The sequence below is a fragment of the Lipotes vexillifer genome, unplaced genomic scaffold (genome assembly GCF_000442215.2).
Source record: "Lipotes vexillifer unplaced genomic scaffold, Lipotes_vexillifer_v1.1 scaffold197, whole genome shotgun sequence".
NCBI lineage: Eukaryota > Metazoa > Chordata > Mammalia > Artiodactyla > Lipotidae > Lipotes > Lipotes vexillifer.
The window spans coordinates 103508-126771 of record NW_006781042.1 but is presented as its reverse complement, the minus strand read 5'-3'; the positions used below and the strand labels follow the sequence as shown (position 1 = coordinate 126771).

Below are 23264 nucleotides of genomic sequence, written 5' to 3'. Positions count from 1 at the left end.
TTGCCTTAGGGAGGTCACAGTCTAATGGGGGAGATAGACTAGACAGATCAGCAGTTAAGCTCATTGTAATAAGGGCTCTGAATTTGGGGAACCAGGGTGTGTGGAGGGTCGGAGGAAGGAGGGAGAGGAGGTGGGGAGGCTGGGGGCACTTTAAGGAGGTGTATCATGAATGGGGTGGGAAGACAGAGGGTTTGGGAGTGTGCTGGGATGGGTTGGGGAATGGTATTCTGGGCAGATGGACCAGTTGGAGCAAACAAAAGTTCGGAATCATGAGACACTAGGATGTGTTTGTGAGCCTCAAAGGCTCATTCCAGCTTGTGGCTGGAATGGTGGGTGTGGAGACCTGAGAGTAGAATGAGGCTGTGGGGATAGGCAGGGGGCAGATCATGGGGGCCCTCAAGCTCGTGCAAATCAGCATCATCTCCATCCTGAGTACAATGGCCAGTCATCGAGAGGTTTTACGCAGGGGAATGATGCCCTGATTTGTGTAGAAAGTGGGTGGGAAAAGGATGGTGGGGCGGCGTGGAGGACGTGGACAGAATGACAGCTATTGAGAGAGAAAGGAGAGTTACCCCAAATGAAGCCAAAAGCCTCATTCTTATTTACTATTCCCAGGCAGCATGGACCTCATCACGGAGACTTGAGGAGGATCACACAGTGGTGCAGCAGGGCATCTAGAACTAGAATCTGCAGGCACAAGTGGCCTTGTTTTTACCTTAACCCCATCACGTGTGCCCTTTTCTCAAGAAAGCCATGTGATCAACAGGCAGGCTGGCTATAGGAACGGATGCTGGGAAAAGCTAGAAAAAGAAGAAAAGCTTTTCCCTTGTCTCTGCTTCTTAAAGAAGGGTCATATCAACCTACAGTGGTGACATTCCAACTTGTACTTGCCAAATTAGTTCACCAGTCAATTTTTTACAAATGGATGGAATACACAGCGGACGTATCCGAGTACGGTATAAGAGATTAAACATTAAATGTCATAAGAAAACAGTAAATTGCTCTGGTTGCTCCTGGGGGTCACACAGAAAATGTAATCAACGTTGTCTGGCCAGCCTTCAAGGGACACTCGGGGGAGGGATGCTGGGTGAGAGGTAGGAGTTCTCTGCTATGCTGGGGATGCTTTGAAGGAGGTGGGAGGTGACTGTGGATACTGTGACCCAAGACTTACGGTTCTTTTCTCCTTCCCACTTCCCCGAACAGGTGCAGTGCCATACTTACACGGGGTACTGCTGGTGTGTCACCCCAGATGGGAAGCCCATCAGTGGCTCTTCTGTGCAGAATAAAACTCCTGTATGTTCAGGTACCGTAGGGAAGGGCGGGAAGAAAGAAAAGGGTGGGAGAGAGACCCCTTGGCTGGTCTCCTGAATCTTGTGGGTGCGCTTTTGAAAGATTGGTGGTGGTTATGAGCCCTCTTCCAGGTCAGGGAGGAGTCTACCCAAACATGCTTTTGCTCTGTTGTCAGCTGGGTGATAGGGTCAGTCTATGTCTGTGTGTATGTATCTATTTATTTTGAGTTTAAGTTTCTGGTTCAATGCTCTTTTCTCAAGCGTCGGCCATAACCTCTAGAGAGCATGGCATATAAGTTTGTAGCTTGTGTGCTCTTGGTTGGTAGTGGCCCTGGGTGCACACTTTATTGAGATAAATTTCAAGACTACGTTGGAGTTCAACATCAGAGGCTGTGACAACCAATTAGTGATGTCTTTCACGGGTGCAGGAGAGGAGAATGGTGGTCTACGTTGCCATACGTTTGCAACCCCTGAACAATGTAATGTATGGTGATGCAAAACATTCATAACCGCGGCCCTCAAATCTGGCTGTCATCAGCAGTGCCTGGGGAATTCAAAATCCAGGTGTGGAGGCTTTTCCTCCCGTATTCGGATCCAGTGGTCATGGAGACTTGGAGTCCACATGTTTAGGAAGCTTCTCAGGTGGTTCTCATGATGAAACAAGTCGGGGAACCACTGCTTTATAACAACCCTCTGGGTGAGTCCATAGGAAAAATTAAGTCCTTTTTATTTCCAACTTTATAGGCAGAGAGAAATTTTGTCCTCAGGTCAGTTTTGTGGGATTGTGCATTACGGATTTAGGCAAGCTTCACACTTCCCACTTCCATTCAGATGGGAAGGGACTTCAAGACACTCCCTTAATTCACTATGCAGCTCAGCCCACGTTAACAAAAAAAGCCTATCCCATCCACCAGCTGCTTCCTATTTCTCTGTACTCTGTGTATATGAGATTTTATTTATTTACTTATTTTTAATTTTTAAGTGCAAGCAAAGTATAAAACATTATTCTAAAACCTCTGGGAAATTCCAAAGGCAGTCCTGCTATTCTAACGTTTTCCTTTTTTTCCCCAAATTTATTCATTGTTCAACCAGCCCTGCTATATAAGGGGAAAAGTGAGTGGAAAGGGCAGTAAGTATCTACATTAGGAAACCAAAATTTGCAGGCCAAAAAGGAAAGTTTACTTTATTTGTGGTTTACATGGAAACTGGAAACCTTAATTGGGGTTGGTGTGGGGAGGGGGAGGAATGAGGCCTCCTTGCAAATGACCTGGAAAGTTTCATTTAAAGCAAACAAATGTGCTAGAAACAAGTCATGAAGGGAAATATAATTGAATTCTCACAAAGCTAGTATAGGGAGAAGGGGTTGGATACGGATTGCGATGTGTTTCTCCTCTTTTGTGGCGGGGACTTCCACAGATGCCCTGGTGTGCCTGGGCTGGCTGTGCCTTGCATGTGCGGGGTTGGGTGTCATGGGAAAGGCAGGTGCAACAAGGTCAGGACCGTCGGATGGCAGCACAGGGCATCCAAGCACATGCAGGGCAAAGCGTTTGGCCAACCCCCCAGACTGCCCCCTCCTTGAGGAACACGCTGCATCTAGAAAATTGTTTCCATGCCTCAGACTATTTTGGCCCATTCATTACAATTGGGCCAACAATTTTCTACTTAATGCAGATGGAAAATTGCCGATTTCCTGCCCTAACCAGCAAGGGATGTCAGTCATTGCATTTGCAGTGAGAGGGGTTTTCTTTTCAGTTGGCCCCCCTGGCTGGATAGGGCTCAGAACATGGAGTTGGTGGGAAGTGGAGGTGAGGGGCAGTCCGTGGAATGTTCAACAGAGGAGTTATGTGGTTGTGGAATTTTGTAAAAATCTGGTCAAGACTATTGCCAGGGAGCCTGGAAATCATTGTTCATCTCAACAGTGCTGTGATATCAGTGACATTGACGTTAAACAAACCCCAGTCACATGTATGTATGTACTCACTTTGTATATAATGTTCCTAGATGTGTATACAATGTATATATATACATAACCACATGCTCATAACATCAGGCTTTACCAACTCTTTGAAAGAAACCAACCGCGATGCATTCTGAACGTCTGTGTTTTTGTTTCCCCTCTCACCCAAGGTTCAGTCACCGATAAGCCCGTGAGCCAGGGTAACTCAGGAAGGAAAGGTGAGTGGAGTTTCACGCTTTATCTGAATGTTTGCTTCTAAAGCCAGTCCAAGCAGGCATTCTTAGACAAGATGGAAGGAGCCTGGGGTGAAAGCTAAAAGTGCCCCGCAGAAAATTCCCATTCTTATTCTGTGTTTCCTCCCAGAAGCCCGGAGGTAAGTAAGGCTCATACGGCGGTGGGGACCAAGCTCCCAGAATTTCTGAGAGAGGTGAGCAAGTGCGGTGCACAGAGCTGGCAGGGACCCTGAGGCTCTTGGTTCCTGGGAAGTTCAGTCAATAAGCTACCAGTGTAGCCAGCATTAAACAGAAAAGCACAACAAAGGCAGGTATGCCCAAGTCTGCCCTGACTCTTTTATTTTGGAAACCCATCTGAACATTTTTTCCTCCTTCATTTTCCTTGATAATTGTCCCAGCACATCCAGATTCTTTTCACTAAGACTAGATGCTTCATGGGCAGGTGACTTATGCAGCTGTTATCTTGAAAGTCTTAATTATTTTCCTTTGAACTTGGGTTTTGTAAGTATAGTCCAGTGGGACAAAGAAGTGTGTGTGTGAGCAGAAGAGACACGTGTACTATGCCTACCTGCTGCAGCCTCATTGGCAGATAGCTCTTGTGATGCAGGCTACAGGGCTTCCATAGTACGCTTAGAATTTTCAGTTTTCATTACCTAGAACAACGCTAAATAGCAAATTAAAAAACATCATGACAAGTCGAGAGAGACTGTGGAAGAGAGGATAAGCCTTGATATTTTAGTGTCTTTTGTGGCACCTTTTTTCCTGCTTTTTGAACAAAAGACTTTGCATTTTCACTTGGCACTGAGCCCTACAAATTGTGCAGCTGGCCCGACTAGGGCATTTGTCTGAGCGCTGTTTAGTGGACCAGCCGACATGAGGAATAGGTCCTTGGGATGTGCTGACCCAAGGATGCTGACCCATACTTTCCAGTGTGCTGACACTAGGCTTCACCGCTTCTTACTTCTAGGACAGCATACACATTGGTAGTTGCATGGAAAACAGGTATCAGTTTTCTTGTACATGCAAGCACTTCAGAAGCCCCATTTTGTGCCCTCGGGTAAAACTCAGACCGGAGGTCTCGACTGAGTTTGAGCCGCTCCCACCTGAATCTGGGCCTTGGGAACTTCAGGCTCATAAGAGTCCATGTGGAGAGCTGGGCACGCAAGGATCAGTGTGGGGCGTACAGGCTTATCCTCCACCGCAGTCACAGGGAGACCAAGGCCAAGCCTTGGACCTTGCCCCAAGTGCTTACTCCTTGGGGACCAGAACAGGAGGCAGAGTCCTACCGCCCGAACGCAGGAGCCGAGAGTCTGGAGAACATGCTGTCGCTGCATGCTGTCCCTCCAAGAAGACATGGAAGTGGAGCTAGGTGATACCACCACCCAATAGAAACCATGGACCAAGCGACCCGATGGGCTCCTCCCCTTCCAGCGAGCAGGAACGAGTAAGTGGGTGAAAGAAGGGAGCAAGCACCTTTCCAGGTCCTTCCAAGCCCAGGGGGAGACAGCCTCAAGCGTTGGTAGTTCCCTCCTAGGAGGGAAAGAAGGAGAGGGGATGAATGTTTCTTTCTGCAAAGATCTGAAATCGTCAACACTGTGAGTGGCGTGTCTGCCTGTAATTTATTGGGGTTGGAAAAGGGAGCTGCCTTCAGTTTTGCTCGTTGCAACTGAAGTCTTCAGGAGCATAGCCTTTATTTCTGGGCATGAGGTCCTGGTGGTAGGGGAAAAAAAAGAGCAATCATGCAAAACGGACCACCCAGACTTTCCCCAGCAAAGGGAACTGAGTGCACGATGCTGAATTAAGCACCTGCAGCAAGAAGGGCCAACCAGAGGATTTTGGTTCTTCAGCTGCACAGAGAAGCACTTCCCCGCTTGTCCCTTCCAGTTTGTTGTGGCTTTGTACCCTGTGGATAACAATAAGAACCAGACCTGTGGTCACGGCGGGCTCTTGCTGATCCAGTTGGAAGAAGGCGGGGGAATCCAGTTCCTCCAAGAATGGTGCAGGGAACAGGGGGGTAGAGTCTGAAGCCTCGTGTCAGGGGGATAAGTTTCCAGCAGTTTCTGGCTCTTTGCTCCCTTACCCCGGTGGGTTCCTCCCTCCTAGATTGTTGTGTGGAGGCTTCCTTTTTGGTGCAAAGGGCTGGCAGAGGGGTGGGGGAGATGCTAGGGCTGACTCGCCCCTGGACACTTGACTTCTGCCCGGTGGCCTCTCTTCCCTTCTCCTTCAGAGGGTCCACAGAGGTGTTGAATCTCTTCTGTTTGTCTGCCATGGGCAGTGCAGTGAAAAGCAGGCTCGGGCCACCTGTAGGAAGGGCCACCTGAAGCCACACCTGTCCAGGAAGCTGGGGTTTGAATGGGAACAGGGTGCGAGAGGGCATTTATAATATCCTGTGTCTCGGCCCCGCCGAGGTCCCTTTTTCAGCTGCCGCTGAAGAATGGAATGTGCTCCGGAGGGCAGCAGGTGGGAGGACACAAAGGGCCGTTGTCTGAGCTCATGCCCACATGTGGGGTCTCCTAGAAGGCATCTGCCTGGAGCCGGAGCTTGCAGCCCAAGGCCTGCCCAGAAGGATGCTAGGTCCGGAGGACGGCCAGAAAGGGGGCGAGGCCGGGGGTCTGGGTGTGTGTGTTGGGGGGTTGGTGGTGGTGGGGAGGAACGGACCCAGCTCCTTCCTTCCCCACCCTCTTGCCTTTTTGAACATGCTCCACGGATGGGGCTTGGAGGGATCAGTTCTCTCCACCGGGGAGGAATGAAAAGGCGTATTGTGCGATGGAGGGTCTGCTTGCCAGCCAGGAATCAGTCCTCCAAAGGAGAGGAGGAGAAAAAGGAGAAAGGCAGAGCGGGAGGAGGCTGGGGGAAGAGGCCCAGGGAGATAGCGGGAGGCAGGGGAGAGGGAGAGAGGCCAGGCGGTAGCAGGTCACAGCCGTCTGGCTCGCAAGGAGGTCTGGGTCGCTCCTGATCCTGGGTCCACAGGTGTGGGCCCGAGGGGAGAAGTGGGGGACGGAGGGAGGGAGGTCCGGTTATCTTACCCAGATGCATGTGCTCCGGGAGGGGAGGAGGGTCAGAGCTTCAGACTATTTACTTAATCCCTTGGAATGTCCTCGCCTCGCTCTGTTCTTTGGGCCCCTTGTGTTTCACAGACTCCTTTATGGGCACATGTGTGGTAATTAACACATGCAGGGTAGGTCCCGGGCCATGTGTTTGCGTTTCAAATATCCATTGATCTGGGGCACTCCCATCCTGCTGCCCCTCCCTTCTCCGTCGATCCTCGCCCTTGGAGAGAGATGGAAGGAGTATGTGTGTGTTTTGGGGGGTGGAGGGCACACGTGCATCCACATGTGTTTTATTGATGCTACAGAGGAATATCAGAAGAGAGGAAAGGACCCCCAGCAGCCCCTTGAGCTCTGACGATCTGCTGCTAAAACAGTCGAAAGCCTGCAGAAGTTGAGAGACAGAAAGGAATTTTGGGTTTCCATTGAAGCAGGAAAGTGGATGGGAAGCAAAATATGTTTAGATATGGTGGTTTTACCCTGAGAAGCTTTTCCTGGCCCCCCAAGGCTTGTGGATTTTCCTGAGGTGCCTCTTTTAGGGGTCTTGATGCTAACAAATGTGGGTGATTTGGGAGGTTTCCAGGATAACCAGGGACTGGTCCTGGGCTTCATTACTTATGAGGTGTGGAGGGGAAGTTCTCAGCCTCCAGTGGGGTGTTGGTGGGGCGGGTGAAGAATGATTAAATGGGAGAATAGCGGGAGAGCACTTGGGCAATGATTTCTGGCAGTTCTCTGGGAACTTTTTCTCCCGAGCGCCCAGGACCTTATAGATCCCAGGGTGATGCTTCGATAGATGCAAATGAAAATTTAGGGTTATTGGGAGTTTTCTGCAATTTTCTCTTTTCCTACTTCTTAGAGGTCTGGGAGTGAGCAGTGTAAGGAAAATGAGAGAAGAATAAAAACAATAGCAAACTGCTTACACTTTCTGCATGGGCTTCTGTGTTTGTCAAACCAATCTTGGAGAGAAGCGAAACTTCCAAAATCCAGCCTACCTTTAATTTGCTGAAACTTCTTTTATTCCCCCACTGGCTACTCCGTAGTCTGTGTTCCAAGTCAAGAGTGAGTCACAGTTATTTCTCCAACGTCCCTCTCTGGGTCTCATTTTTTAGAATCTCTCCTGACGTCTGGTCTACAGGTTGGTGCCAACTTGGAGACCTTTGTCACTCAAGTGACGGAGCTAGCGGCACTCTCACTCAGGGCTGAGGGAGGTGCTTAGGGCAGGGATGGTGGATGGCGGGTCTCCCAGATGAAGGGGACCAAGTAGCCTCTAGCCTCCACCCTCATGGTGGTTAAGCACACCTGAAGGAGGTTTACTTCGTTGCCTCAAGCCTGGCTGAGGTGTGCAAGGCTGGCTATCTCAGAGCATTCTACAGGTGGAGCGTCATCCCTGTTCACGTGACTTTAACCTCTTCCCAGCTACCTCTTTTTTCTCTTCCCGCAGCACAGAGGTGGTGGCTGGATCCATAATTGATCTGTCAGCCTTGCCATCAGATAGCTCAAGTCCGATTACCCACCAGCCTGGGCTGGATTTCTTTTTTCATTTAAAAAAACGGTAATAGGAACATACATATTGATAATTACTTTTTTTTTTTTACATCTTTATTGGATGTAATTGCTTTACAATGGTGTGTTAGTTTCTGCTGTATAACAAAGTGAATCAGCTATACATATACATAGATCCCCGTATCTCTTCCCTCTTGCGTCTCCCTCCCTCCCATCCTCCCTATCCCACCCCTCTAGGTGGTCACAAAGCACTGAGCTGATCTCCCTGTGCTATGCGGCTGCTTCTGGGCTGGATTTGAATGGAGCTGGGCAGCTAATGACCTCTGTGGGTTGGCCTCGGCTCACATTGGAATTCCCTGTGGAGAAGCATTCATTCTGATACGTGCCTACTACAAACTGTGCCTAAGCAGCTCCAGGCCCGTGAGAGGTGGCTCTTTTCCTCTCTGCATGCACGTTACTGCTGCTTTCTGGTGTCTGAGCCACCCTGGACCAAGCCTGTCTTATCACTATATCAGCTTTGAAGAGATGGGTTGCAGAAGGGGTGTGTGCGAGGGTGCTTGAGTGTTCACGCATGTACCATATCTCCCTCTACCCACGATTAATTACTCCCCCAGCAGGGCTCTGTCTACTCATCCCCCGCCCTCCATCTCAGCCCCTATTCTGTGGTCTCCAAAAGAAAGTTTATGCATGGAGGATGCTAAACGAAGAGTGTGAATCCTTGCCGTATCCTGATTTCCAAGGACTAGAGAAGAAATGGGGTTTAGTGATCTGGAAAAGCCTTCCAACCATGGATTCTAATGAGTCCCTGGCATTGTTAGTAACCATTAGTGTTGTTATACTTGGCTCTTTTATTCTTTCATTCAACAAATTTTCATTGAGACCTTACTAAGTGCCAGCTTTGGTAGTTACTGAGAATCCAGTAACAAGTGAAATGATAAGAGCCCTCGCCTCGTGGAGCTCACATTCTAACGGTTCTTAGCCTCTTCTTGTAGAGGGTATCTTCGGGTGGAGGTGAAGCCTCCCAGAGGGGCACAGACCTCTAGATGCTGGGATGCTTGGAAGCAGGGGAGGGAAGGCAGGTGGCGCCTGCAAACGCCCTGGTCGGCAGCTCCCACGGCCAGAACCTCTAAGGAAAGACCCTTGGAGGAGGCTGCCTGCGATGAGCATGGCCCACCGGGAAGTTCTTGATTCCTATGCCTGGTACCTTTGTGGTGCCCCCAAAGTCCAGGTGAGACGGCCCAGAGCTTGTCAGGCCACTGAGAGTATGTTCATTTGCTCACTGTTCCTTGGATGAATGAGTTCAGTTCCAGCTGTGGCCCAGCAAGCTGGAGGGAGCCAGCGATTTCAGCCTGTGGGTGGACAGGCCTCACGGCCACATCCGAAATAGCTCTAAGCGCCACGTAGCTCCTGTGGTCGAGGCCGAGGAATTGTCATTCTCTGGCCCTGTTGCACCCGTTGAAAGAAAGCCATGAGTTTCAAGGGCTGTTTATTCTAAAACTGATGTGGAAAGGCAATGGAACTAGAGTAGCTAAAACAATTTTCAAAAAGAAAAAGAAAGTGGGAGGAATCACTCTATGTGATTTTCTGTAAACCAAGAGATCTTTAGTGTTTTATTCCCTTCATGACCCTTTATGAATTTTCAATCCATGCTTCCCTTTGATCATCTGAACAAATGTGGTGACTCCACATCTTTTTCAATGTTTGTTTTATTTCTTTTTGTTTTGTAATGACTTAGTTTTAAATTTAAGAGGAAGGTGCAGAAATTTTCCATATACCCCCTGCCGCCACACATGTGCAGCCTCCCTCACCATCCATATCCCCCCCCAGAGTGAGTACATTTGTTACAACTGATCAGCCTTAATTGACACATCATTATAACCCAAAGTTCACAGTTTATATTAGGATTCACTCTGGGTGTTGTACACTCTGTGGGAACGGACACATGTACAGTGATATCCACCATTATAGTATCATACAGAGTATTTTCACTGTCCTATTGACCTAGAGATCAATGGAACAGAAAAGAGAACCCAGAAGTAGGCCTACACAAGCATGGCAAACAGATTTTTGACAAAGGTGCAAAAGCAATTCAGCGGAGGAAGGATAGTCCTTTCAACAAATGGTGCTGTAGCAATTGGGCATCCACAGACAAAAACAAAAACAACTCCCCGAGACCTTCCCTAAATCTCACACCTTATACAAAAACCAACTCAAAGTGGATCTTGGACTTAAATGTAAAATCTAAAGCTATTAAAACTTTTAGAAGAAAACATAGGAGAAAATCTTCAGAACTTACAGCTAGGTGAACCTTGAGCTTTGGTGTCTGAGAACATCAAACATGTGATTCAAAAATTTTTTAAATTGATAAATTGGACTTAATCAAAATTAAAAACTTGCCCTTGAAAAGAACTTGTTAAGAGAATTAAAAAACTACAGACTGGGAGAAAATACTTACAAACCACCTATCTGACATAGGACGTGTGTAGATGATACAGAGAATGCTAAAAAACTTAACAGTTGAAAAAAATTTAATTTAAACATGGGCAAAATAAATGAATAGGCATCTCACCGAAGCACATATGCAGAGGGCAAATAAATACATGAAAAGGTGTTCAACATCATTAGCTATAAAAAAGTGCAAACTAACCAACAAGGGCCTACTGTGTATAGCCCAGGGAACTATACCCAATATGATGTAATAACCTATAAGGGAAAAGAATCTGAGAAAGAATATATATATATGTACACACATATATACATATATAAAAAACTGAACTGTGCTGTACACCTGAAACTTACATGATATTGTAAATCACTATACCTCAATAAAAAAATTTTTTAAGTGCAAATTAAGACCGTGATAAGATCACTACACACCTATTAGAAGAGCTAAAATAAAAATAGTGACAATACCAAATGTTAATGAGGCTGCAGCCGAACTGGATCTTTCATACATTGTTGGTAAGAATGTAATATGATACAGCCACTCTGAAAAATACTTTGGAAGTTTCTTAAAAAGCTAAACAACAAAACATATGCTTACCATATACTCTAGCAATTGCACTCCTGAGCATTTATTCCAGAGAAATGAAAACTTATGTCCACACAAAAACCTGTACACAGATAGTCACAGCAGCTTTATCTGTAATGGCCAAGGGTGGAAACAACCCAAATGTCCTTCAATGGGTGAAACAAACTGAGGTGCATCCATACCATGGAATACTACTCAGTAATGAAAAGGGACACACCGTTGACACATGCAGCAACAACTGGGTGGATTTCAAGGGCCTTATGCAAAGTGAAAAAGTCCAGCCTCCAAAGGCTGTATACTGCATGATTCCATTTATATAACATTGCAGAAATGACAAAATTACATAGAGTTGGAGAAAGGATTAGTGGTTGCCAGGGGTGAAAGACGGGGTGGAGGAGAGGAAGTGTGATTATAAAAGGGTAGCACGGGCTTCCCTGGCGGCGCAGTGGTTGAGAGTCCGCCTGCCGATGCGGGGGACGCGGGTTCGTGCCCCGGTCCGGGAGGATCCCACGTGCCGCGGAGCGGCTGGGCCCGTGAGCCATGGCCGCTGAGCCTGTGCTCCGCAAGGGGAGAGGCCACAACAGTGAGAGGCCCGCGTACCGCAAAAACAACAACAACAACAAAAAAAGGGTAGCACGTGGGAGATCTTCGTAGTGATGGGCTAGTTCTATATTTTGATGGTGGTGGTGGTTGCATGAATCTGCACATGGATAGAACTGCATAGGACGACACACCAGCCATCCACCCACCCACAGACAAATAAGGACATGCAAAAACTGGTGGAATGTGAATAAGGTCCCTGGATTATACCAATATCAATTTCCTGATTCTGATATTATACTATTATGATGTTACCCGTATAATTATGTTAACTATAAGAATGCTATCACTGGGGGACACTGGGTGAAGGGTACATGGGATCTCTTTGTTTGCAACTACCTGTTGCAAAATCATTTCTATAATCATTTCAAAATAAAGAGTTTTTAAAAAATTAGCCCCGTCTCTGGGTGAGCCCAGCCCTGAACCAACTCTGCTGCTGCCAGGCCCTGCTTCTGCTCCGCTTTGTCACCACGCCCCCTTCTTCCACCTCTGGTCTACCTTTTTCACCAGCCTCTTGTTTCCGTACTTACTCAAGAAAATGTGGAGCTTGATGGTGTGGGCAACTGCTTGCAAAAAGACAGTTGTAAGCTTTTTTGGGGAAGGAGTGTGCAAGTGGGTAGATGGAATGTAACAGATTCATCTCTTGCTCTGGAAAGGACCCGAAGTACCCAGATAACTTGTGTTCTCAAAGGTCAGAATCAGGACGGCTCACAGTATATTTCTGAGCCTCGTTGGTCATGGGACATGCATCTCAGGAAAGGTTGAGGTTAACTAACATTCCATCCTCCTCCTGGTATGATTCAGGCCAGGTTCTTAAGGGACATTTTTGCAAACAGGCACCACTGTCTCCCTGTGAGGCCCAGAATAAGTCATCTTGACTTTCACACCGGGTCCCTGAGTCGCATGCTGAGGGGGACGATGGCTCTGGCATAAATGTGGTCCCTTCAAAAGCAAGAACCTTCCAGCACTTCTACCAGGCTGAAGTGTATCTCCATGTCTTGGTAAAAGATGGCCAATGGCAGCCTAAATGAATACAAGAGGGAGGGTGGCCGGTGATGGACATGGTTTGGGCAGAGCCCAAGAATTAAAGGGGACTTGGGATCATTGAGAGACCTTCCGAGTCTCAGGACGGGGGTGGTGGTTTCTTTTTCTGTCATTCTCCAACGTTCCTCAGTCTCAGAGACCCCAAGAGATGCCATTAATACAGATTCCTCCTCTGGCCCCTTTGACACATTTGCTTTTGAAGGACCTGGAAGAGAAAGCTCTTTGTATGTGGTCAGAATAAACTCATTGTACACCCAAACAATTAACTCCTCAATGGACTTGCCAGCCCCTTGAAAGGCCCGGCCCTGCTTCCTTGGACCTCTTGGGCTCTATTCAGTCCCATAAGCACACCAATGTTTTGGGGGTTTTGTTTTGTTTTGTTTGTTATTCTGAAAAGTCTTTCCCTGAGAATAGTCAGAGCCGGTCAACATTGTCCTCAGCCCCGCATTTATCTCCACTCGCCAGCGAATGTCAATCAGGAATCAAAAAGCCAAACAGAGGAGGCTTTGAACGGTGTCATCAGGGGTCGAAGTGACTTCCAGCTGTCTGTGCGTGGGCCAGGCCTTCTCGCAGGGCAAAGAATTGTGCTGTCACACAAACCCACTGTCTGGATAGGCTCGCAGAGCCCGTGTGGGGGCTGCGGCTTTCTGGGGCTGCACCTGCAAGGAGAGGCGTGGTTGGGGGCTGGGGGATCTTGTGCGGCTAGACGCCCCGCTCTGGGCCTGGGTGGTTTCCAGCGCCGCTTGCTCACTGCCTCTGGAGCCTTGAGCAAATCACTTTCTTGCGCTGAAACTCAATCTCTTTTTATCTGCCTGGTGACTTCCTCTGCCCTGGCCGGTGGTGAGAAGAGATGAAGAAAGCCACCTGCCAGAAACTCTTGAGTGTTGCAAAATGTGGTAACACTCATTATTGTTGATCTTGACATCATCCTTGAGAAATTCTCTCAGGTTTGCCTTTTTTTTTTTTTTAATGCTTCCTAATTTACTTTCTTCTCCCTGTAAAAGAAATGGTCATCTTTGAATCAGGTTTTTTTCAGTTTTCTGTGTTCTTCTCGGTCTGAAAGAGTATTATGGTATCAAAGAGAAAGAAAGTCTTACTATTTGAGGTCTAAAAGAATCACCAAGATTAAACATACACACACATGAAATCATCATATGCACTCATGTAAATTGAGATTCAGATATATTTTTCTTTAAGATATACAGGAGAGTCTCCCCCCAAATTAAGGATTGCTCAGATAATCTAGCTACTGCCACCTGATGATTTACCTGTGATGACTTTGGTACTCCATCCCCGCTTTGTTTTAAAAACTTTATTAAGGTATAATTACATACCATAAAATTTACCCATTGTAAATGTACAATTTAATGAATTTAGTACCGTTATAGAGATGTGCAGTCATTACCAGAGAACATTTCCATCACCCCCAAAGAAACCTTGTACCCATTTATAGTTATACCCTACTCCCTCCTCCAGGCAACCATGTATCTGCTTTCTGTCTCTATAGATTTATCTTTACTAGGCATTTCATATGAATAGAATCAAACAATATGTAGTATTTGCACATGGCTGCTTTCATTTAGTGTAATGTTTTTGAAGTTCAGCAACATTATTACACGTATCAGTAATTCATTCCTTTTAATTGCTAAGTAATATTCCATTGTATGGGTATATCACAGTTTGGTTATCTCTTCACCAGTAGACGAACATTTGGATTATTTCCAGTTCAAGGCTATTACGAATAATGCTGCTATCAGTATTTGTATACATGTCTTTGGGTGGATATGTCTTTATTTTTCTTAGATAGATTCCCAGGAGTGGATCTGGATTGAATGGTAAGTTTATGTTTAACTTTTTAAAGAATTTGCCAGACTCTTTTCAGTCATGGCTACCCAGTTTTACATTCCCATCAGCAAGGAATGAGGGTTTGAGTTTCTCCACATCCTTGTCTCTTGATAGTGTCTATTTAAAAAATTTTAGCCATTCTAGTAGGTGTGTGGTGGTATCTCACTGTGGTTTTAATTTGTGGTTTCCTAACAACTAATGATATTGAGCATCTTTTCATGTATTTATTAGCTGTCCGTGCAGCTTTGAAATGTCTATTAAAATATTTTACCCATTTTAAAGTCAGGCTGTTTGTCTTCTTATTGAGCTGTAAGGTTTACTTTATTTTTTATTTTTAAAACTTTATAGAATTTTAATTCTACAAATCCAGTTTTAAAAGTAAGCAGTTGGATAAGATGATTTAACACTCGATGGATTAATACCTTCTTTAAGAGACCTTTAGAGTCTTTTACAGCTACCCAGTGTCCTGAGGCTAGGGGTGCAGCCATGCTTCACTTTTAGAAGAGGATACCACTGCCCAGAGAAGAAAAGTGAGGGGTTCAGGTTACCCAGCTTAGTTGGTTGCAAAGCCGGTGTCTGCACTGTGACCCCACTGGAGACTGGGAGGCCGGGGCACATGCGGAAGCTTTTCTCTCTCCCCCGGGCCCAGTGTGGGTCCTGGTGTTGCCCCAGGGCTTTCCAGGAAGCAGGCCTGATGTGGACCTTGGACCCAGGCCTTGGACCTATGTTTGGTAGAAGGGTGCGCTTGTTTGCTGGGTTGGATGCCAGGTGCCCAGGTGCCCGGAGATGATGGTCAGAGGGTCCTATTGGCTTTGGCTTGGCTGCCCATCCTTGGGGCATGCTGGATTTCACAGGTGGCTCTCCTGGCAGCAGGGCACTTTGTCTCTTCTCACTTCATAAAGATTTCCAGCTAGGCCCTCCATGGTGGCAGTGCAGCTGTATGTCTTCACCCTCGGTGACCTTACCCTGCAGGAAGATTCACTCCCTGCACGTGGCTTCATGCTATGTGGGCTTCTGGGCCTGCATCTGGGCAATCGTGGAGGTCCTCGACTTCCCCGGGGAGACTGGAAACCCTCCTCTCCTTGAGCAGCAGATTTCTTTACTGATTGCTGGACCAGATGGGCGGTCCCAGACTCTCATGTGGATGATGGGAGAAGTAAACAGAGTATTCTCTGTCGTCCTGCTCCAGAGGGAGATACAGCTCTTGGCGTATGGGAGGATCTTAATTGAATATTAAAATATCTCATAAGCCATTTTTCACTTGGCTTGTCATCGCTGTCCCTCTGAGAATGTTTGATTTCTCACTTTCCCTTTATTCCCTTTAAGACTCCTGAAATGAAGCCACCCTGTGTGGAGGGGCTGAGCACACTGTGCAGGTCTATTTAGACTGTGAACTCTGCATCCGGCAGCAGCAACCAAATGTGCATTGCAGCTGCCAAAAAACTTCATTCAGTGGTTCACTGAATTCAATGGAAAGAGGTGTTAATAGAGTCAGGGAAGTGATGCCATTAAAAAAAAAATGACACTGTGTGGCTCTGCTCTGTGTTTCTTCTCCCTCAATGACTTCCAGGTCAAACGTACACAGTTTGGCATCAAAAGATGGCTATTCTGGATCCCAGTTTGAGGCAAATAAGATATTCAGCTTCATTACTCCTCTCTTCCTGCCACGTCTCATGTCTGCGGGTGATTGTCAGATAGGTCAGGATCACCCTGGCCGCTGCGGGAGTTGGGTCTTACGTTGGCCCGTGAGAATTATAGCAGGGTCAGGTGTCACACAACTGCCAGGTTGCTGGCCTCAGCCTCAAGCGAGGGTTAGGGTCTCCATAGCTATTGAATCTTAAGATCCCAGAGGTGGGGTGTTGGCATAAGAAAGGGATCAGGACTGTGTTCTTTCTCCCTCCCCTGATAAGATGCAGGGAACTCTGCCAAGAGTTCTGGGAGCTCCAAATGGTGAAGGCTGTCATTATTGATGATCTGACTGGCGTTGCAGGCTATATGAGAACTTGCATTCTCCATAGTTAATGCTTGGAGAATATAGCGTTCAGTCCTAAAAGATCTCTGGGGGTCTTGGGAAGAAGGAATTGTGTAACCACGGTGTCCGAGACCATGGTGCTCTCCTTCCCTCCCCCTCCCAAGGAGAAAACAGAAAAATCTTGGAAGTATGCGTTCTCAACACAGGTAAAGATAACTGCTCCCAGCTTTCACCAAGGAGGTGGAAATTGGTTCTTAGGGCACAAAAGAGCACTTGCTCTTTTTCCATATAAAGCACAGTTATACATATAGTACACAAACAGGTATGCAATGTATCTTTGTTATTAACATTTCACTAGGAAATTAATTAGGAAAAAAAGTCTAAAAATACTCCTTAGATGGGCAATAAAAAAAAAAAAGTTGAGAAACACTGTTCAAAATTAAGCTTTTGGGATCTCGATGAACATAATTCAGAGTCCTGAAAGGTAAATAAAGTCTGAACTTACTCTGATCCGTAGAGGTTTTTGGTCTACAGAGAGAGCTGCCAACACTACTAGGACCATAAGTATTAGAACTTTGTTACTGGGAACTCCCTGCTCCTATCATCTGTGTTAGAAATTTCAAAGCAAACCCAGGGTACAGTTACTCCTGTTTTCTCCCATTTTGTTTGCCCCAACCTCTCCTTGGGAATTGGGGTGCATGCTGTTTCAAGAGTTCAAAGTGTTCTAAGGATTCCCCATTCTTTTTAGTTCAGCATGCTGGAGAGAGAAATGTCCTTCTTACCTTCACTTTGTTTTTAGATGAGGATGGAGAAATAGCTAGGACTTTGGGAGGAAATGGCACCATGTTCTCTTGTTTTCCTTAAGCTCTTCAGTGAAGGCCACGAAAAAGGTACTGGCTAGAACCTTTCACGAGAGGGCAGGAAGGAGCTGGGGACATCAGAATTTGATGCCACAAGTGTGCCAACATCTCCTAACATTTCTGGCCAAAACTCAGGGCTGCTGGTGAAGATAGCCCTCCCAGCTTTCCTGAGGAAAGAACAAGGGCTGATGGAGTCATGCTGGTACAGAGTTATGAGAAGGGGCCCTCCAGAGCCATGACAACTTGGGTCCCTTCCCTGGAAGCACACACATGGATTGTGTGTCTGTTGGTGTCTCTCTGTGATTCTCTTTTCCTTCTTGTTCTTTTCTTCTTTTGTTTTTTTTTTTTTTTGGTTTGTTTTGTTTTTTTTGCGATACGCGGGCCTCTCACTGTCGCGGCCTCTCCTGTTGCGGAGCACAGGCTCCGGACGCGCAGGCTCAGCGGCCATGGCTCACGGGTCTAGCTGCTCCGCGGCATGTGGGATCCTCCCGGACCGGGGCACGAACCCGTGTCCCCTGCATCGGCAGGCGGACCCGCAACCACTGCGCCACCAGGGAAGCCCTTTTCTTCTTTCTTTTCCTTCTCTTTGGTCTGCTCACTGGGACTTGGCCGGGCCACGTGCAAACCCCAACCATTCAATAGTGCTGGAGAGTAGATAGTATTTACCTCAATAATGGTAGTCTCTTTTCGATTCTTTTTAACCCTCAATTCAGATGACGGGTCTAAGCCGACACCCACGATGGAGACCCAGCCGGTGTTCGATGGAGAGGGTAAGCTCTTGTATTACTTCAGATGCGAATTCTCCCACCCATTTTCAGACTTGGGGAGGTCTTTCCTTCGGTTGTTTGTTTAAGCTTTACTATTATTGGTTTTTTTTTTTCTTTTTTAATTTGAATTTTTCCCAGGTTAAGCCAGGTTGTTTTAACCTTTAAAAAAATGTCAACCCTCCCAGGAACTAGTACACCCTCCACTTCTGGAAAGGCCCTCTCTTCTTGCCAGGCTTCCTGCCTGGCTGCTAACGTCCAATAATAACACAGCCTGGATGGACCCCGCGGGCTGCCAAGACCAAGGAGCCAGGGCTGAGACAGGCCAGCAGCATCCCCTCTCTAAATGAATCAGCACTTAACAAGTTCCTGTAATGCTCTGTGCCCAGCATTGTGGGAGGCCTCTGGGGGACAAAGGGGAGGTAGATGAGATGGAAGCCCTTTTGCTCTCAAGAGATCGGCAACTATAGGAGAACTTTCTGTATGGAACTCTATGGTCTCAGTTGTTTGTTTGTTTTCGGTAATAGACCTGTATGGAAGAAAGAGATCACAGTGGTATGGGAAAAGATTCTGTGAAGAGAGGGAACGTGAGCTGGATTTTGAAAATGTGGGGGAGGAATCAGGGTGTTCCAGGCAGGGGCACTGGCATAGGCAAAGGAGAGAATATAGTGGAGACGGGGTATAGTGAGGAAAGTAGCAGGAAAGAGACTGGTTTATGGAGCTGCTTTGGCTGAGTTGTGGGGACCTTGAGAGTTGAGTCAAGACATTTGGGAGAGGAGAAATTCTAGGTCAAGAGAAATAGCGGTGGTTGGTGGCAAAATAGAGGTTGGATATCTCTGGAGGTATGAGGAACGGACAGGAGGAGCTTGGGTGCAGAAGGCTGGCTTTGATTTGAGTTTGAGCTGCTCAGGGCCTACATTCTTCAGTGTGCTTTGCTGAGGTCTCCAGGCTCCCATGAGGAGGGGCAGGAAACTCGGCAGAGTGCGGTTTCTAGAAAGTCTGACAATGAGATGTGGAGCTCAGTGCAATATATGGCAACCCTTCAGCAGCTTTCAGCCGAATATGTCCAGGCCTGGATCCTAAGACTAGACAGTGAGACAGAGGAATAAAAAGAAATGATGCCACTGGTTGGTTCTGGATGTGGCTAAGGATGTCCCTAGCTCAGGCTCAGCTTTAGATAGAAATGTGAAATATCCTTTGCAACTGGTCATGGAGTGGAACATATGTGTGTGTTCATGTCTAGAAGTTAAAATGTTTCTGTGATCCACAAATGTCCTAGATCATTGGCAAGTCTGGGACCCTGGAGGATTGACTGGGGAGGGGGGAGTGGAATGGAGACCATGTCAGCTTGGAAGACCTTCCCAACACACTCATGGAAGATCTCGTCACTCTATAGTGTGTTCAGGGTCATCCTCAGACTTCCATGGCACCTGTCCACTGGGTGACCCCACCCCTGGAGAACCTGGAGGCACCCTGGAACTCTCTGGATGGAGGAATTCAGCCTCTGTTTGATGAGAAACTATTAGAAAGGGGATTGAAGCGTACATTAGACCCATTACTTTCTTCCCCATGTGAAGCAGAGTCTCAGCAAGCTAAAATCTGCTGTGGCTCAGCTGTTTCCTCTAAAATGGTCTCTGTGGTTTGTTTGGCATATTCGTTTGTTGATTTACCCCCTTTAAATCTTCTTCCAGGGAAGCAGCTGAGAAAGGCTTGGCTTGGCGCGTGTTCCTCACCTCCTGGGATAATATTTTTATTCCTGGATGGAGTGGCTCAGTGCCTCTGGACTCTGACCACTCGGCTTCCCAGCACAGGAGGCCCTGGTTGGCTCCTATGAGCTGATGGGGAGACGATCTTCCATAGAAAGGGAGCAAGAGGGTGTTGGGACAAAGTGGATATGGGATGAGGGAGATGGCTCAAGCCTTGATGCCTCAGGCTTTTAAATATCTGTTAAAAAGTCTGGGGGTTACGCTCCAAGTTACATACTCTCTTTGCCCAGACATTATCTTCTCTCTCCTTCTTTCTTTTCTTTTTTTTTTTTTTTTTCAGAAATCACAGCTCCCACTCTCTGGATTAAGCACTTGGTAATCAAGGACTCCAAACTGAACAATACCAATGTAAGAAATTCAGGTAAATAACCTGCCTTGGATTATGTATTGATATGTACTTGATCTGTCCACGGGTGCCATATGGTTGCTTCATGACTATCACTGTGTGGGCTTGGGCAAGTCATTTAACAAGTTTGGCCTTCAGTTTCTTCCACAGCTGTAAAATGCAGAGATGAGATGGGTTAATCCCTTCCAACTTTGTCTTCAATGAATAGTTTAGGGATCGTCTTTCGTGAATAGCTGATCCTTTTAGCTAAAAAAAAGCTTGATGGTATGTTTTAATATTTTAATTGACTTTCTATATGCCATGCAGAAGAATTTGAAAGAAGAATGGCTGAGCATAGAGAATTGGACTTCAAACCTTAAGAGCCTTGGATCTATGTGTTTTTAAGGCTCTAAATAGCTGCCTCCAATCTTATCTTTTCTGATTTGATCTTTTGAGGGTCTTGTGAGTGTTCAGGTTTTGGTACTGGCTGAACCCTTGTAGAAAGGTGGTAATTTCTGAAGAGTGGTCAGATTAGAGTTCATTTACCATCAATGAAGACCAAAGTTGATAAAGTTCATTTACCCTCAAAAAAGACCAGATGTCCATCGACAGGAAAATGTATTAACAGATCCAATCTGTATCTCTATCGGGGGTGGGGGGGAAATCATCCTTCTTTCAGCCTCAGACTTCCTTGTGAGGAACGCTACTTGGCATATTTATGCATGGTTGTTGAATTTAGCCATATCATCGTTTCCTGATAGATAGCAAGGACTGTAAACTAAAGATACATCCCTTTCACCTGGCAGGCAGGGTTTTGCATGACCATTAATGAATGAGTGTGCAGTCCTTGCCCCCCTTTTGGTTTATCTGTATAGTATGCCAGCTTTGTCCTAAAGGTCATGGGGACTGGAGTGCACGGAATGGCTTAGACCATGAGGTGAAGTCACATAGCCCTGGTTGATTTTTTCTGCTGAGTACCTCGGCATGTGTCTGGTGCCCTGTTTGATAGAAGCCGGAGGAGGTGTGGGATGCTGGGGTGGGAAGGAGCCCATGTGACGTCCCGTGGGCCAGAGTCTTTGATAGAACAGTGCCATGGTTAAAACACAGGTTTTGGAATCAGCAAACAGGGTTTCTCGTTCTGGCTCCAACACTTAGTAAGAGACCCAGTCAAGTTAAATGCCTGCCCCACCCCTGCCCCGGCCACGCCCACTGAGCCCCAGTTCTCAGCCAGGATCATAATCTCTCCCTTAAAGGACGGTGAGTAAAGATTAACTGAGTTAGTCTGTACGGTACTTAACCAATGTCTGGCTAAGTGATAAATAGTAAGTGCATGATAAATTGTAGGTACAATTGTATTTATTATTATCATCATCATTGGTAGGGAAAATGGGACTATTAACGATACTTCTAGTGAGAATTCTTCAATCGAGATAGAATTTGTGATTGTCACCCTAACAAAAACATCTATTAGGAAGCTTCTTAGATCCTTCCTCCACTCCCCCTTCACTGTTAGGCAAATATGATAAGTCAAAGAGAAGTGGTCTTGGGGCCTGTGGTATCTGGAAGTGATATCTGCAAAATATCCCCACATTCCCTGAGCCCCCAGCAGGTCTGCAGAGCCCCAGTAGGAGGCTCAATTCTCGTACGGTGACCAAGGGGTAGATAAGAGGGAGAGCTCTCTCTGAAATCACACAGCACCTTTTGCCTGAAGCATTCGTTTGACATTTAGCAACCGCTTCCATGATTTTTTTCCGCCTACCAGTGGTTAATTTCTCTACCTAAGTTATACTCTGTGAAGGCAAGGGCTTTACTGCCTGTCTGTTATATCTATTAGAGAATCTAGCTCAACGTGTTTGCTTTGGAGAAGGGATGAGGAGAAAAGATCATCATCAGTAAAGTCAGAATCATCAGTGTCATCATAGCTAGTCCATATCAGCTATGTGTTTTCTCATTTGAGTGTCACCATAACCCTATAAGTATTGTTATTACCCCATTTTACAGATGAAGAGTCAAAGGATGAGAGAGAGGAAGTAACTCGTCCTGGGTCACAGCTAGTAAGTGGTGGGGCTGGAGAAAATGATTTCTCTTTGGGAAGAGAGCGCCTATCTTCTTGGGCTGCATTCTCTGTGTGTAGTAAAGAGGCAGTGTCAAGTTTGGTGATGTTTGCTTCCGCTCAAGTCCTTCCCCTTCCCACTCGTTCTTCCCCTGTGTAGCTTCCAATTGCATGAGTATGGGATCATATTGAAAAATGGTTTCCAGGCAGGTACAATCCCCTTCCTTTTGTGCGAGGCACCCAGCCACCTTTATTTTTTCCTGGTTTGACCCAGTTGTGTCTGTAAGTTTAGCGTACAGGACAGGATAGTTAGAGGAGAGCCAAAGGTTCCCTGGGAGTAACTGAGACCAGCAATCATTATCAGAGATTGATACCATAGGCATTTTCTAATAAACTAGGGACATTCTCCATCATGATCAGGTGGTAAAACTGACTGAGTGACTGTCAACCTTTTTGATGTAATTAGGTGTGAGGGACACTGTGTCACATAGGCATGTAACAGAGGTTGGCAAATGGCCACTTGCCTGATTTTGCAAACAAAGTTGTATTGGAACACAGCCATGTCCATTTCTTTACATACTGTCTATGGCTGTTTCCGTGCTGCAACCATCGAGTTGAAGAGCTGTGACAGAGACCGTCTGGCCTGCAAAGCCTAAAATATGATCTGATCCTTTACAGAAGAAAAGTTTGCTGGCCCCGTTATATAAGATTGAAGTGGAAGCGTTTGGATGGGAGCGTGTGTGGGGGTGTGTGTCTTTCTCAGGTTTTGGGGCCCCTTTCCTAGAAGTAGGGACTGTGCCTCCCGAGACGTTTCCTGACATGCCTGGGGAAGCCTGAATTAGCGCAAAACTCTTTAAGGCAGCCCACATCGCATTTTCTGCTCTCACATGAGCTTTAACATCCTGTCCTGTGCGTGCTCTCACAAGTGGGTTGCCCAGGAAGCATCCTGAGGCTTGGCCTTCATAGGTGGGGGGT

The 23264-nt window shown here is 46.6% G+C and overlaps 1 protein-coding gene across 1 annotated transcript in view; it reads left to right on the top strand.

The window, feature by feature from the left end:
* The window catches only part of SMOC1 (SPARC related modular calcium binding 1), a 145158-nt gene that overhangs the window by 89930 nt on the left and 31964 nt on the right, over nucleotides 1-23264 (top strand). Inside the window, exons 4-7 of the mRNA XM_007454435.1 lie at nucleotides 1204-1303; nucleotides 3417-3464; nucleotides 18095-18151; nucleotides 20192-20272. Coding sequence (XP_007454497.1) covers nucleotides 1204-1303; nucleotides 3417-3464; nucleotides 18095-18151; nucleotides 20192-20272 — 286 coding nt within the window. The remainder of the gene's footprint in view (nucleotides 1-1203; nucleotides 1304-3416; nucleotides 3465-18094; nucleotides 18152-20191; nucleotides 20273-23264) is intronic.